Source organism: Giraffa tippelskirchi, chromosome 13 (genome assembly GCF_054371585.1).
Source record: "Giraffa tippelskirchi isolate mGirTip1 chromosome 13, T2T-mGirTip1v1.2.pri, whole genome shotgun sequence".
In the NCBI taxonomy this organism is placed as follows: domain Eukaryota; kingdom Metazoa; phylum Chordata; class Mammalia; order Artiodactyla; family Giraffidae; genus Giraffa; species Giraffa tippelskirchi.
Genome location: NC_137287.1, coordinates 73,712,216 through 73,727,696, shown reverse-complemented (window position 1 = coordinate 73,727,696; position 15,481 = coordinate 73,712,216). Strand labels below are relative to the sequence as shown.

The 15,481-nt window shown below is 39.6% G+C and overlaps 1 protein-coding gene across 4 annotated transcripts in view; it reads left to right on the top strand.

Annotated features, from left to right (window-relative positions):
- Nucleotides 1-15,481, top strand: part of ITGA8 (integrin subunit alpha 8) — a 191,190-nt gene that overhangs the window by 55,341 nt on the left and 120,368 nt on the right. For all 4 annotated transcript variants that reach the window (XM_081553589.1, XM_081553591.1, XM_081553587.1 and 1 more), the window contains 2 exons: nt 1,820-2,025; nt 4,287-4,478. In XM_081553589.1, coding sequence (XP_081409715.1) covers nt 1,820-2,025; nt 4,287-4,478 — 398 coding nt within the window. The remainder of the gene's footprint in view (nt 1-1,819; nt 2,026-4,286; nt 4,479-15,481) is intronic.

Genomic DNA, 15,481 nt, shown 5'->3' with positions numbered 1-15,481 from the left:
CAACCCAGTATACACACACAACTGAAACAAAAGGTTTCATGGAACAGTATTTACTCTTATTATGTCAATGCATTCACTCATATTTTCTGTTCTATTTCATTTTTTAAAATTGCTTGCCAAGACCCATTAAATTGATTTTACAGTTCACTAATACGTTGTAAATCAAGATTTTAAAACACCAGCCTAAACAGTAATATATATTGTGATGGTTAAGTAGTATTACTGCTAACATAAAATAATATTGACACTAAGTGCAAAATATTCTACAAGGCACATTGAACCAATTGAATCCAAGACAGTTATTGTCTCTCAGCTTTATGAGAACACAATTATAAATTGAGAACAAATGTCTTTCTCCTTTTTGGCGTTTAGAACATTTTAGAAGACTTACACTTAAATATCTAGGGAACTGTATCTCTATGAAAATAAATCAATGTTGTCATAATCCTCCAACAATCCAAAGATTGCATGAATGTGCTAATCTTTCACAATGACAGGTCAAATAATTTTGCATTTCTAGAACTCCCCAGTGTTGGCAGTGAGAAACATAGTGAGGCGATATGTCAGTCCCCTGTCATGTTTATATCCTCAGGGACCAATTGTATAGCTTTGTTCCTTCTTTGCAGAATGGGAAAATGGCCCCCATCAATCTCTGCACTAGAGAACCAGTGGATTTAGATGTCTTTGAACTACAAGGCAGCAGCACACACAATTAGGTGTTTAACAAATACCTCTTTATCCTGGCAATAATAATAACAAAAATACAAAAAATAACAAATAGCTCTTCATCCTGGCAATAATAATAATAGCAGAAATTTTAAAAATAAATAAATAAGAACATAAAGATTTTCCTCCAATGAAAATCCCGAGGCTTGGAACAGCCCCAATCCCTACCTCCCTCTTGGCCCAGACTATGGAAGCAGAGTGAGAAAATGCATTTGGAATATTTTTAAGAAAATACTTTACCTAGTGGCTCAGTTGGTAAAGAATCCATCTTCAGTACAGGAGATGCAGGTTTGATCCCTGGAAAAGGAAAATGGCAACCCACTGGGAAGCTCCCCTGGAAAAGGAAAATGGCAACTCATTTTCTTGCCTGGGAAATCCCATGGACAGAGAAGCCCGCGGGGCTATACTCCATGGGGTCACGAGAGTCAGACATGACTGAGAGACTAAACCACCACCACCACCAGCAATCAATTGCTATTTCTTTCTTGAAATGTTATCAATCTGAAAAATTATCTACTAGTTTTCTGTGATAATATATACTTTCACAAAGAAAAAACCTAAATTTGCATTTGGGAGTAAAGTTTTGTTTTCTGCCTTTCTAGCCAGTATGAGAACCTTATCTGGCCTCTGTTTTATTTAAATGGAGGTGCCAAAAGAAAAGAGGAGGACAGGCTTTATTTTAAACCTTATCATTGCAAGAAAACTTCATAATATAAATGTACAATTAAATAAATTGTGGACAAATTCTCATCCATGTTTGCAAAAACCTAGTTAGGTCTTTCTGATATGTTTTACTTGTGTAAGTACATTTCCTAGAAATCGGCTAAAAAGCTGAAAAGAGTGAAATATTTGTGGTTTTCTTAAAGTAGTCATTTTTAACATACTTTGAAAGGTTCAATGTGATAATTCAGCAACTCTTATTTTCTTACGGCATTCTATTCTGAAGACATAACAAAGCAATGAAAGAAATATGATGACTGTAAAATGTCTCCTGGAAAAGGAAATAAACCAGTGGAAATGTATTCATCTCATTGATTAGAAGTCTACCCAAAAGCAGCTCATGTCTGTGCTGTTCTCTCTCTGTTCCCTGCAGAATGGATGACATACTGATTGGGGCACCTCTCTTTATGGAACGTGAATTTGAGAGCAGCCCCAAAGAAGTAGGGCAAGTTTATCTGTATCTGCAAGAGAGCGCTCTCATCTTCAGAGACCCACAGGTGCTTGCAGGCACTGAGGTTTTCGGGAGATTCGGCAGTGCTGTGGCACATTTAGGAGACGTGAACCAAGATGGATACAATGGTAATTTACACCACTGCATGGAAATTACTTATGTGCCATAATTTCATGTTACTGTTACATGAAGTAAGCAACAGACTTCACAGTGCTGTATGTGAAACAGTTCTTATGATTGGTCTTTAATAAATTATCTAAAATTTCAAGGTAATTTAAACTTTATTTAGTTTAGGCTAATATAGATGTTGGGGCTTCCCAGATGGTGCAGTGGTAAAGAATCCACCTGCCAATACAGGAGATGCAAGAGATGTGGGTTTGATCCCTGGGTTAGGAATATCCTCTGGGTGGGGGGCGGGCGGGGTGGTGCGGAATGGCAACCCAATCCAGTATTCTTGCCTGGAAAATTCCATAGACAGAGGAGCCTGGCCCAGGGATCAATAAAACATGACAGCTCACACAAAATTTTGCATACATTTTTAGGACCTTTAAATTAAGAACCAAGGTATAATGGGTTTCTTGACATTCAAGGGAGTAACAGGAGTTTGCTCCAACAAAAGAGCTTAGGGAGTATTCTCATCAAATCAAAGTATTCATTAATACCTTTGGCACGTGGTCATGTACTTTTATGATTTCTTTGAAAAAACATGTCTCAGCAATGTATGGTAACTTTAAAAGTACCATAAAACATAAAGGCATATTAAAAGCTCAAAGTTCCAGGGAAATTTTTTTAAAAAAGACAAGTTCATCTTCAGCTGATTTGTTGCTTTCAAAAACTGCCCTATTCCTGAACACCAAATGAAATAAATAATGCTAAATTATTGGTGGAATCATCTTTTTCATTATCTTCTCTTCTTTTTGTCTTTTCTCTCAAACCTTTAATGATACTTTTAAGAGCTAAGAGAGACATTTCTAATGACCTAAAAGGGGTTCTGCCTCTCTGAGCCTTGGTATCCTTAAAATGATGCCAAAATGGGATGAGACCAGGGGACAGATGTTAACTCATGGACTCAGAGGATATGAGAAAGGTACCCCTTTCCATCTACCATGTGAGAATAACTTTATTTTCTGCAACAGGCTGAGTTTTTTGAGAGTTTATCCTTACCTGTTAAGTGAAAGTGGATTTATGATCCTTGTTATATAGTAAAAATCAATTTACAATTTATTTAGTCTTATCAGACTTACTTAGGAGCAAAGATAAATAGACTAATGACAAAATGAGGATGCACAGTGATGTCCGTGGCAGAGAATTGTTATGTTATTGTGTTATTGGTGCTCTTTTTCACGTAAACCTAAGTAGTTAGGTGCATTGTTTAGAAAAATCCTGTTGAACACAATAGGATTTTCAGTTAGTTAGGTGCATTGTTTAGAACAATACTGTTGAACACAGAAGGTCATTTTCATTTAGTGCTAAGTTTAAGCGGGAGACAGTGGGTAGGGCTGTTTCCCAGTTTCTCAGAGGCCTTGACTATGAAATGAATCTTGCCTACATCATGGGATAATGTCATCATTCAAGAATATAATCTTTGTGAAAGAAGATGTTTATTTCTTTTAATAAGAAACTCTAAGTACCCTGAAAATGTGCCTCAACTGGTCTATCCAGCCCAGTGCTCTGACCGAGCTCTTCCCCATCCCTCACTAAGTTTCCATGTAGACCACCCTCTGGCTGCTTTTCAGGTGGGCCAAGCTCCTTGCATCCCTGGGCCTTTGCACAGTCTTCCCTTCTTCTTGGACTGCTTTTCCTTCTGATTCCACGTGGTCAGTTTCATCTTGTCCCCAGACTTCAGTTTCTAGGTCAACCTTACAGACACCTTGTCTGAACACTTCATCTAAAATAAGAATCCAATCACTCTCCATCACATCAGTATTTTCAAGATCCTCTACATAGCATTTGTCACTTTTCAATCGTTCCTAGAATCTTGTGTGTGTGTGTGTGTGTGTTTTCAACCACGCTGCACAGCAAATGGGATCTTAGTTTCCCAAAGAGGGATTGAACCCGTGCCCCGTATATTGGAAGCACAGAGTCTTAACCACTGGAAGGGTAGGGAAGTCCCCCCTGATCATTTCTTTGTTCAAATTGTCTGTTCCCCACACTAGAGTATAAACTTTTGAAAATCAGTGTCTGGTTCACCGTTGAATCCACTGTACCTGACACATAGTAGGCACTCGGTAAATATTTTTTGGATGGCTGAAAGGCAACAGATAATTTCCTCTTGCTGTAGTCCTACACATTTTTCTGGAAAACTGAAGAAGCCCTTTGGGTTGTTGCTCTTTGTACTTAATTCTCTAACATTCTTCTTTAATGAGAAATGATGTGTCTTTGTCTGCAGACATTGCCATTGGTGCGCCCTTTGCAGGCAAGGATCAAAGAGGCAAAGTGCTCATCTACAACGGGAACAAGAATGGCTTAAACACCAAGCCTTCCCAGATTCTGCAAGGAGTGTGGGCCTCCCAGGCTGTCCCTTCTGGATTCGGCTTTACTTTAAGAGGAGATTCAGACATAGACAAGAATGATTACCCTGGTAAGTTTTTCTTCCTTTTCACGTGAGAAAGTCTGCTTCCTAGAAAAGGCCATTGTCTGGACCATGCAGTGTGTTTAAGCAGCTCTCTTGTGCAGGCTAAGCTTGCCCATGGCACAGGTTCTTTGGGTACCATTCTAGAGCAACTTTCAGGAGAGTCTGATGACAGACAAAACAAACACTCCTTTTCCTGTCAAGAGATGATGTTAAAAAAGCAAGATGGCTGTAAAAAAAACTGCACTGGACATAAAACTTATCAACTTTGTAGCAAAAATTTTTATTTGAAAACCTGCAGTAATCTGGTCTCCATCGACCAAGACAGCTTACGTCAGAGACCTTTTTAGAGTGATTTATTTTAACCCTATAATTCCCTGTTGAGCTCATAGTTCCTATGAATTGACTTATGAACCTCACCATTTCTGTCCTAAAACTCATGGTTTGGGAGCATAAATATTTTCCACCCATGTTTGGGGGGTTGTCCAAAGATAGACTGTTTTAAAGCAAAGCAAAAGGAACTGGTTCTTGATACAGATTGTAAATAATTCTTGATTGCCTAATTCATTGTGAGGATTCATCAGAAATCCATATAGCACAGCAAGATAATTCATGTTTTATGCACGGTGTTGGAAAGTACGGATTTGTCTTAAATGATTGTTTTAGTAATCAGGGTTATTAGCAGAGAACATTAGACTTCTTGGTTTTGTGGTTCAGTTTTCTCTTTTATGTTGGTTATTTTAGGATGGTTTCAACAAATACTTAGAGATCATTAATAGTTCACTGACAGTTTTGGCCATTTATTGAGACCTTGTCTCTTTCCATCACTTCTATCCTCATTGAGTATTTTCCTTATGTAGAGCTTTTTTCTGGTTTGGGGCAGCATTCCAAGAAACTGGTTGCTGAAATACACATCACTAATTTTAATCCTTCAACTTTCTCCTCCTCTCTGGATTGGGCAGAAAGGATACTACAACAAATTCTTATAAATTTGCCAGAAATGTTTCATGGCACTAACATAAACGTTGTCATGGGCTCATAGCAGATGTAGAATTATATTGTATATGAATGTGTTCTAGCTGAGGCAATTTCAAGAGCATCTAGTGAAATTTATTTTCTTAGGTTTTATTATACTAGTCTAATCAATGATGGTTAGGTTTTCTTTGAGGGAGGGGAGTCTCATATATATTTTATTTTAAATAATCCCCAAATTAGATTCCCTATGTGATTTCTTCCCAAACTATGTCATCTCTTAATTACATCTTTTTTCATCCCTTCTTAACAATCAGCAAATGGTCATTTGAGGCCATTCACTGGTCAGTAACTTTGTCCACTGAGGCTGATTCACTTTACAGTGATTAATGATATTAATGCAGTGTATCCATCTGTCTGTAAGTAAATATCCTGTACTAAGACAGGACCATTGATGCTGCTTAGATGAATTCTTAACCTCAAGATAGTCTTGAGGGTTTCAGAGTTCATCAGTACATCTAAGTTAGCAGACCAGAGTTCTGGTCCCAGTTCTCTCTCTCTCTCAGCTATAGATGGCTTGCTTATGCTTCATGATCTTGTAATGTTTTCCTTCATCCTCATCCTCTTGCAAACATCCTCGCACAATATGAATGCCATTCAAAGAAGTTTTTTTTGTCTTGACACCAAGTCCCCAGGGACCTAATGAGAGGAAAACTGCCTTATGGGCAGGTGACTAGATCCTATTAGCTAGTGCAGCAGATTTGAAATTTGCAGGCATAATTCAGGAATCAGACATGGAACTTTCCTCATTCTTCTGTAAGCAAATGCCCTTTAACCCTCAAGCCTCCATTCCCACTATGGTATTGGAAAACTTCAATCTTGCAGTCACTTCTAGATTCAGACTTAATATCACTTGGGTAAATATGTGTTTGGATCCAAGACTCTCTCTTTCCTCCCTCTGCAGAAACTCTGCTAAGGAATGGAACACAAAGGTGGGGAGCCTTTTGTTCAGGGATGGAGAAAAGGGTACCAAGAACATAACCTGTAGTTGTTGGCCTCTGGCTGAAGGATGGCTCAGTCTCTCAGTCTTTGACATGTTGCTCAAGCTTCAGTGATTAATCCAGTGGTTCGCGCAGTGGCCACGGCTCACAAGTTCCATGTGTCCTGGTTCCCCCTTGTCCTATTTTGGCCTCTTCTGGTTCCCCCTCAGCAGGTGCTTCTGTGCCACCACTGGGACTCATAGGTCAGGGTCTTCAGGTTTCAGAGATTGCCTTTAAGCTTATTCTTCCTTTGGCCATTGCTAATTTTCCACCCAAGCATCTGTTACTCCAGCACCTAAGAGGACTGCAACCTTGGGTTTTGCTTGAGAAGTATTGTAGCAAAAACCCTCTTTTCCCCCAAAAGGTTATTGGGTGGCATGCTTTCTAGACTGTATAGTTCATTTTGCAAACTCTGTGTCCTCCTTCTCCATGGTCTGTCTTGTGATTTTCCAAACCAGTCTGTCTTTTCGGGAAATTATAAAGAAATGCAGTTTTATTTCCTTCTGGGGTCTTGCTCCTTCAAATCAAAAGAAATCTGTCTTCAGATCATTGTCCCTTCTATGAGCTTCAAAATCCATTTGACAAATTGAATTTCTTCTCCTAGGGCTTATCTACTCATACCTGCTAAGCAGTGGTTCTCAATCTTGGCTATACATTAGGATCCTCTGGGGAAATTTTAAAAATCCTTATACTCAAGTCACCCTGCAGGGCAGTTAATTCAGAGTCTCCAGTGAGTGGAACTCAGACCACGGTCATGTGTGTAAGTGACCTGGGTCTTTTTAGTGTATAATCAGGCAGGGAATTAATGATCTTAAGCAAGATTTCCCCCACTTTAATGAACATCTGGATCACCTGGGCATCTTGTTCAAATGCAGATCCTGATTCAGTAGGTCAAGTGAGTGGGAGAGACTCCTCATTTTCAGCACGTTCCCCAGTGACACCATCACTGCTGGTCTTCACACCACATCCTGAGTAGCAGATTCTGAAACAGCGTGATGCCAGTTCCCTGTTGTGCCTGTTACATGCGTGCGTGCTATTGCCTTCATCGTGCCCAACTCTTCGTGACCCCCTGGGCCACAGCTTGCTGGGTTCCTCTATCCATGGGGCTCAACTCCAGTGGGTTGCCTTGCGCTCCTCAAGGGGATCTTCCTGACCTAGGGACCAAGCCCACATATCTTATGTCTCCTGCATTGGTAGGTAGGTTCTTTACCACTAGCACCGCCTATTAATAAAGGCTGAATGCATCGCACCCGTTCAGATGTTTTGACTTCCTGGGTCTGGAATGGGGTTCAGGGATTTGTGCTTTTACCCAGGACTGTACTTTAAGAAATGCTGCTCAGGAGTGCCTGTTTCCCATGCTCACAACAGAGAGATGTGAACCCTAACCCTAACCTATCAGCTGAGCTCCAGCATTTTATTTACTCTTCACTCAGCTGTCAAACCAACCTGAGGCTCTTTTCTGTTGATTGCCTCTGTGTGGTGATGCCAGGGCACACCTTTGTGGTCACCTCATCTGAGGATGTTAAGGAAATACCACTGAAACTATTAAATGTTTCTTGCACTGCTCAACATTTCCTGGAAGTTATCTGTGCATTTAAAACAATGCCTCACTACTTTTCATTTAAAATATATTGCCACATTTGTTAGGAACTGACCTGCTTAACCTGGCTTAAGCCATGAAAGGAGCTGTTTATATTAAGGCTACAGAAATAACTCAAGGGAACCTAAGGACAAGGATTCTGCCCAAACATTGGAAGGGACTGACTGGGATCCAAGCCTGTCAGGAGTTTCTTTCTCTGGTCTCTCTCTGTGCATCTGTTCTGCTCTCCAGCATACTGTATTTCTGTGAGCACCAAGTGCTGTTTTGGTGCCAGAATTTTCATGTTGCAGTTATGCTCACCCAAAGAGACTGTCTGTAATTTGTCTCAGCCCCAAGTCCTGGGGAAGGAAATCTCATAGGCTCTGAGACAAATGGTGACGTTTTCCAAAGAAAGTCAGAGTTGACTTGGGGATTGTGTAAGCATCAAAATAGATACCCATTATGACTCCCCTATAAAGTAAAACAGAATACCCTCAGGATATCAGTGTTGTGTCAAGAAATGATGAAAGTACTTTAAAAGAAAAACATTTATTTTTAAATGAAGGAATAAAAATTATTTTCAAACTGCTCATCAAAATTTTTGCATTTCTCCCTTTAGTTCAAGGTCTAAAAGGAAAATAAGTGAGAAATTCTGTCATTTATTTAGAAAATATGTAGTCGTATTTACTATGGGCTAGACACTGTGCTCTGCAGAGTTGGGGGAGGGGTGCTGTGCAAGGAAAGACAGACAGTTAATCATAACCAAGTGGTAGCTCAGCTGGTAATGAATCCACCTGCAATGCAGGAGACCCCAGTTTGATTCCTGGGTCAGGAAGATCCTCTGGAGAAGGGATAGGCTACCCACTCCAGTATTCTTGGGCTTCCCTTGTGACTCAGCTGGTAAAGAATCTGCCTGCAATGTGGAAGACCTGGGTCCAATCCCTGGGTTGGGAAGATCCCCTGGAAAAGGAAAAGGCTACCCACTCCAGTGTTCTGGCCTGGAGAATTCTATGGAACTGTACAATCCATGGGGTCACAAAAGAGTCAGACACGACTGAGCAACTTTCACTCATTTACTCACTCACATGGCTATTTCATCCCCCAGACTGATTAAAAATCAGATCAACTAGTACTTTGAAATAATCAAAAGCATAGACATGCAAAGGTGGTTTCATTGACATCTGTCTGCAAGTTACAGATATTCTGTGTTTGGGCAGACACTTAGTCTTCTTGTCTTGGGGAAAAAAAAAGAATGCTGGCAAAAATCAGGCATGGGCCAGTTATGTTGCTAACATTATTAAAATTACAGCCAGTGTTACTTCTGATAATTAAGAGCCCAAACCATGGGAGCCACTGCATAGATAAATATAGTTCATATATTAAGATAAATATAGTTCATATTCCTTGGAATATTATTTCTGAATCTCTCTCCTCTGTATACCTGGGTTCAGTCTCTGGGTTGGGAAGATCCCCTGGAGAAGGGAACAGCTACCCACTCTAGTATTCTTGTCTGGAGAATCCCATGGACAGAGGAGCCTGGCAGGCTACAGTCCATGGGGTTGCAAAGAGTCAAACATGACAGAGTGACTTTCACTTTCCCACTTATATGTGTATATACATATGTGTGTATGTGTGTACACACATATAGCAGGAAAGTACATGGGGTAAAGTTGGATGACACTACTTTTGGGGAAACATCAAACCAATATCAATACAACCATGTTAAAATTGGCAAAATGGTTGTGAAGGGAAAGGGAAATCGGACTGTCTGGGTTCAGATTCCCATGTGTCACTGATAAACTGTGATAATGGACAAGTTAATTGATTTCTCTGAGCTTCCATTTTCTGGAAGTGCTCATTCACTCGGCTGAGTCTGACTCTTTGTGGGGCTCCCCATGGGCTCCTCTGTCCCTGGGATTTTCCAGGCAAGAATACTGGAGTGGGTTGCCATTTCCTTCTCCAGGGGATCTTCCTGACCAAGGGATAGAACCCGCTTCTCCTGCATTGCAGGCAGATTCTTTACCACTGCGCCACCTGGGAAGCCTCCTTATCTGGTATTATGGGGCCAATAATACCGACTTCACTGGGCTGTGTGTGCTATCATTTCTAGGTTGGGAGAGGAATTTTACAACATGTTGTAAAATGGCTTAGAGTAGGAACGATAACTCATCTAACATAAACAGAATCAAAGCTACTGTACTTCCAGACATGTTGGACCACATAAGATGCTGAAAAACTGCATTCTAGGATTCTACAGATGGACAGTATAGGTTTAAAACTTGATTCTGCTATCTTCTAGCTATATAAGAATAAGACAATTCCTTAACCTCTTTGAACTTCAATTTCCTTATCTGTAAACTCAAATAGTAATATGTTGGTATAAAGATGAAATGAGATCATCTATGGCAAATAGATGGGGAAACAGTGGCTGACTTTATTTTGGGGGGCTCCAAAATCACTGCAGATGGTAATTGCAGCCATGAAATTAAAAGACGCGTACTCCTTGGAAGGAAAATTATGACCAACCTAGACAGCATATTAAAAAGCAGAGACATTACTTTGCCACCAAAGGTCCATCTAGTCAAGGCTATGATTTTTCCAGTAGTCATGTATGGATGTGAGAGTTGGACTATAAAGAAAGCTGAGCACCGAAGAACTGATGCTTTTGAACTGTAGTGTTAAAAAGACTCTTGAGAGTCCCTTGGACTGCAAGAAGATCCAACCAGTCCATCCTGAAGGAGATCAGTCCTGGGTGTTCATTGGAAGGACTGATGTTGAAGCTGAAACTCCAATACTTTGGCCACCTGACGCGAAGGGCTGACTCATTTGAAAAGATCCTGATGCTGGGAAAGATTGAGGGCAGGAGGAGAAGGGGATGACAGAGGATGAGATGGTGGATGGCATCACCAACTCAATGGACATGTGTTTGGGTGGACTCTGGGAGTTGGTGATGGACAGGGAGGCCTGGCGTGCTGAGATTCATGGGGTCGCAGAGTCAGACACTGACACTCACAGTGACTGAACTGAACTGATGTAATAGCAAATGAGGTTTAAATTACTATGAGATTATATTGAGCACAGTTTAATAAACAGTAGCTTTCAATCATGTCTTTAAAACAAGACAATATTTTGGATATATTCTTTTTCTTTTAATTAATTTTTACTGGAATATAGTTGCTTTACAATGTTGTGTTAGTTTCTGCTGTACAGCAAAGTAAATCAGTCATATGTGTACATACATCCTCCCTTTTTTTGGATTTCCTTCCCATTCAGGTCACCACAGAGCACTGAGTAGGGTTCCCTGCACCATATAGTAGCTTCTCGTTACTAATCTGTTTTATATGTGTTAATAGTATCAGCAGTGGATAAATGTCAGTCCCAATCTCCCAATTCATCCCACTCCCCTGGAGGTAGTCTTTTTCTTACACACATTAGCCAATATTATTTTCTTTTGCTTATTCAGTTTCCATGGTCCCCAATCTTAATTTGCACTACTTCCTTTGCTTCCCCTGCCCCTGACAAACAGGAATATGAGAACAAGAACATAGTTATTAGGACTCTGCCAAGTTGAGAACCATATATCAAATTCCTGTTACACCAGTGTTATGTGGCAGACTGGATGGGAGGGGAGTTTGTGGGAGAATGGATACATATATGTGTATGGCCAAGTCACTCTGCTGTCCACCTAAACTATTACAACATTGTTAATTGGCCTTGTGCATGCGTGCTAAGTTGCTGCTGTTGCGTCTAACTCTGTGCGACCCCATGGACTGTAGCCTGCCAGGCTCCTCTGTCCATGGAATTCTCCAGACAAGAATACTGGAGTGGGTTGCCATGCCCTCCTCCAGAGGATCTTCCCAGCACCGGGATTGAACCCACCACTCTTATATATCCAGCATTTGCAATATCAGTTGGGGTTGAACTGGGGTGATGATAATGGCAACTAAAAGGAAGGAACTGAGGAAATCATGTAGATAGAAAATGGGCAAGACTTGGTAAAGACTGGCTCTGATGGAACGTAGAGGATGTGAGGGTGAATAAGCAGTGATGTTAAAGATGGCTCTGGGGATTTCCCAGCTGGTCCAGTGGCTAAGAATGTGCTCCCAAAGCAGGCGTCCTGGTTTCAATCCTTGGTCAGGGAACTAGATCCCACACGCAGCAGCTGAGTTCACGTGCTGCAACTAAAGATCCCACATGACACAAGTAAGACCCAGCACAGCCAAATAAATAAATACATGTATTTTCAAAAAGATGACTCTGGAATTTTGATCGAGTGTACCTGAGAAAAGTAGAGTGTAATAGACCAGCCTGGGGAGATGCAGCTATAGAGACATAGAAGTTCTACTCTAGAAATATTTGGAATCATCTTCCTAACATCTTGCTTAACCACACAGAATTTTTTTTAGACGTCTTCCAATAAATATTGTCATCACATACATACATAAATAGTAGTCCTAAGTACTTTCATTTCTGGCACTCGAATTCTTTTTTTGGAAAAATAAAATGCAAATATGTTCAGGTATCTATATTGGTGCTTTTTGGAAAACTCAAGTTGACCAGAGGAGTATCTTGTGTACGTTATTTGAGTGATAGCATTTCAGAGAAGAAATAGCTGTGGTAGTGAAGAATCTCTAAAATTCAGTGATCTGGTCTAATCCCATTAAACTTGATTGTATAACAAGGCCATCTGGTAGATGCATAGTCCAGACGTTGTAGGGTGGAGAAGGTTTTGTTGAGAAATAGAAATCTTACCGGCAATAAAAACTGAAGGTAAACATGGGCTGAGTGCCAAGACTATCATTGTCTTGCTCTGGCCCCTAATACACATGATTATATCATGGAGCCATCTCAGACAATTATACCAAATGACATAAAATGACCTATCATATTTCATATTTTAACTAATGCTCTGTGTGTGTGTGTGCGTGTATGTGAATGTGAGCAAACACCCAAGTAAGAACTTACACGCAAGAAGAAATGAAAGGGTGGCTTTAACCAAAGGGAATAATGAATTTTAATCAAACCCTGAGCTCCTTGAAATTGATTTGTAGTTTGAACTAAATTCAAATGTTACAAAGTTTATTTTTACTTCTCAAAGTGCTACTCAGGGTTTTATGAAAAGCAAAACATTGTGTTCTTCTTGAGCAAGATTTTTATAATTTCATTATAAATATATTAGACATTAGAATATTATGTTTCTTGTAAAATATCTTATGAATTTAGATTAAATTGAATTAATTAAATCAAGTGAAAGTTCTTGGATTTCAATCCAGCAGTGTCATAAAGTAGATGTAAAAATGAATAGACAGATGAAAGACTTGAGTTCTAGAACGAAGACTTTAGTAACTCAGTGCCTCTGGGTCTTACTCTCCACACCTGAAAGTGATGTGGAACTGTGGAATGCTTATCCAAGGGTCTTTTTAAACTCTAAAATCTGATTCTGTAATCCAAGGGCTAGACTTACTGACTTCCAGATTTCTCTGTAATATCGAGTAGATTATTAAGGACCCATCTTCGAAAAACAAATCGTTTAATAAAATCATACAAGATTTTTCCTTAACATTTTCTTGAAAATAATTTTTGACTGGCAGACAAGTTGAAAAAATAGTACAGAGAGTCCTTCACCCAGCCTCCCTTAATATTAGCATCTTGTATAACTATCAAGATGTGATCACCTACAGCCAGACATCGAGGAGCCTGGCGCGTTACAGTCCATGGGGTCACAAAGAATTGGACACAACTGAAGTGACTTAGGACACACATAACTGTCGTTGACACTTTCGAAAAGTATGACTAGAGATTTTGAAGAATGTCCTTGAATTTAAGTTTGCTTGATGTTTGCTCATGATTAGATTGAGGTTCTGTATTTTTAGTAAATGTGCATGCACATGTGTGTGTGTGTCTGTGTGTGTGCGTGTGCATGCTCAGTCATGTCTGACTCTTTGCAACCCCATGGACTGTAGCTTGCCAGGTGCCTCTGTCCATGGAATTTTCTGTAAGAATACTGGAGTGGGCTGCCATTTCCTCCTCCAGGGGATCTTCCTGACCTAGAGATCGAACCCACATCTCTTGCATTTCCTGCATTGGCAGGTGGATTCTTCACCACTGAACCACCTGGGAAGCCTATTTTTGGCAAGAATACCACAAAAATGTAATGCCCTTCCCAGTGTATCCCAGCAGAAGGCACATGATGTCTGTTGTCCTTTTGCACTCTGATCACTTGTGTGCAGTGATGTCTATCAACCAGGTTTCCCACTGTAAAGTTACTGTTTTTCCCTTTGCATAATAATTACTTTTGGAGAAATACCATGAGACTATGCAAATATCCTATTTCTCATCATACATTTGCCCACACTAATCTGAGCATCCATTGTTGTTGCTCGCCTACAACCATTACTATTATTGCATTGTGATTTTCTGTTTCCATCATACCTTCTACACTTATTAACTGAAATTCTAATATAATAAAAAGACATCTCTTCTATCTTTTATTTATTCAATTTTTAAAAGTATCTGTGTTAACCTGTATATATTTTATTTCATGGGCTATAATCCATTACTGTATTTATTTTTGTTGCTTGAATTGTCCTATATTTGGCCATTGGTAATTCCATCCAGTTGGTTCCTGTGTTCTTCACCATTCCCCATTCTTTTATGAGCATCTTCCTTACTTTTTGACAGCATAAGATACTGCAAGCTCATTTTTCATTTGCCCTGGAATCAACTATTCTTCAAAGAGCTCTAGTTCTTTTTATTGAAGAATGGTATCTAGAAACCAAGGTCTGATACTAGGTGTTCTTATGGCTTAGGGTGTCAAGATAAGACTTGTAACGCACTGAATTCTATAGTTTGTCGTATTCCCATACATTATACTAAATTTCAAACAATGAAAATTAATTTGAAATCAACAACTTACATTTTTATTTTTCAACCTGTATCTTGTAAGTTAGCATTTTTACATTTGTCAACAACAGGTATTTTGGCAACATTAATATTATATTAGCTAATGTTGAGAACAGCTACTAGTTTTCTTCATTTTAAATATGATAATAGAATATTTGCTGATTATATGGTGGCTCAGAGGTAAAGAATCCATCTGCTAATACAGAGACGCAAAAGCCACGGGTTTTTTTTATATTGCTTTTTAGTATATTCTGTAATTCTTTTGATAGCCAGACATGATGTACTGGGTAAAAGGAACTGCTCTAAATAGACTTATAGTAATATGGCGGTAGGTGTTGGCCGGGAGTTAGGGCGGGTGGATGTTTTATGGTGTGTGATTAGATCTCAGTCTTTTTTCCTGTGTCATTCTTTACTAAAGTTTTTCTAAATAATTTGTAGATGTTACAATACTTTATTATTATTTTTTATTGGGGTGTAATTGTTTTAAAATGCTGTGCTAGTTTCTGCTGCACAATGAA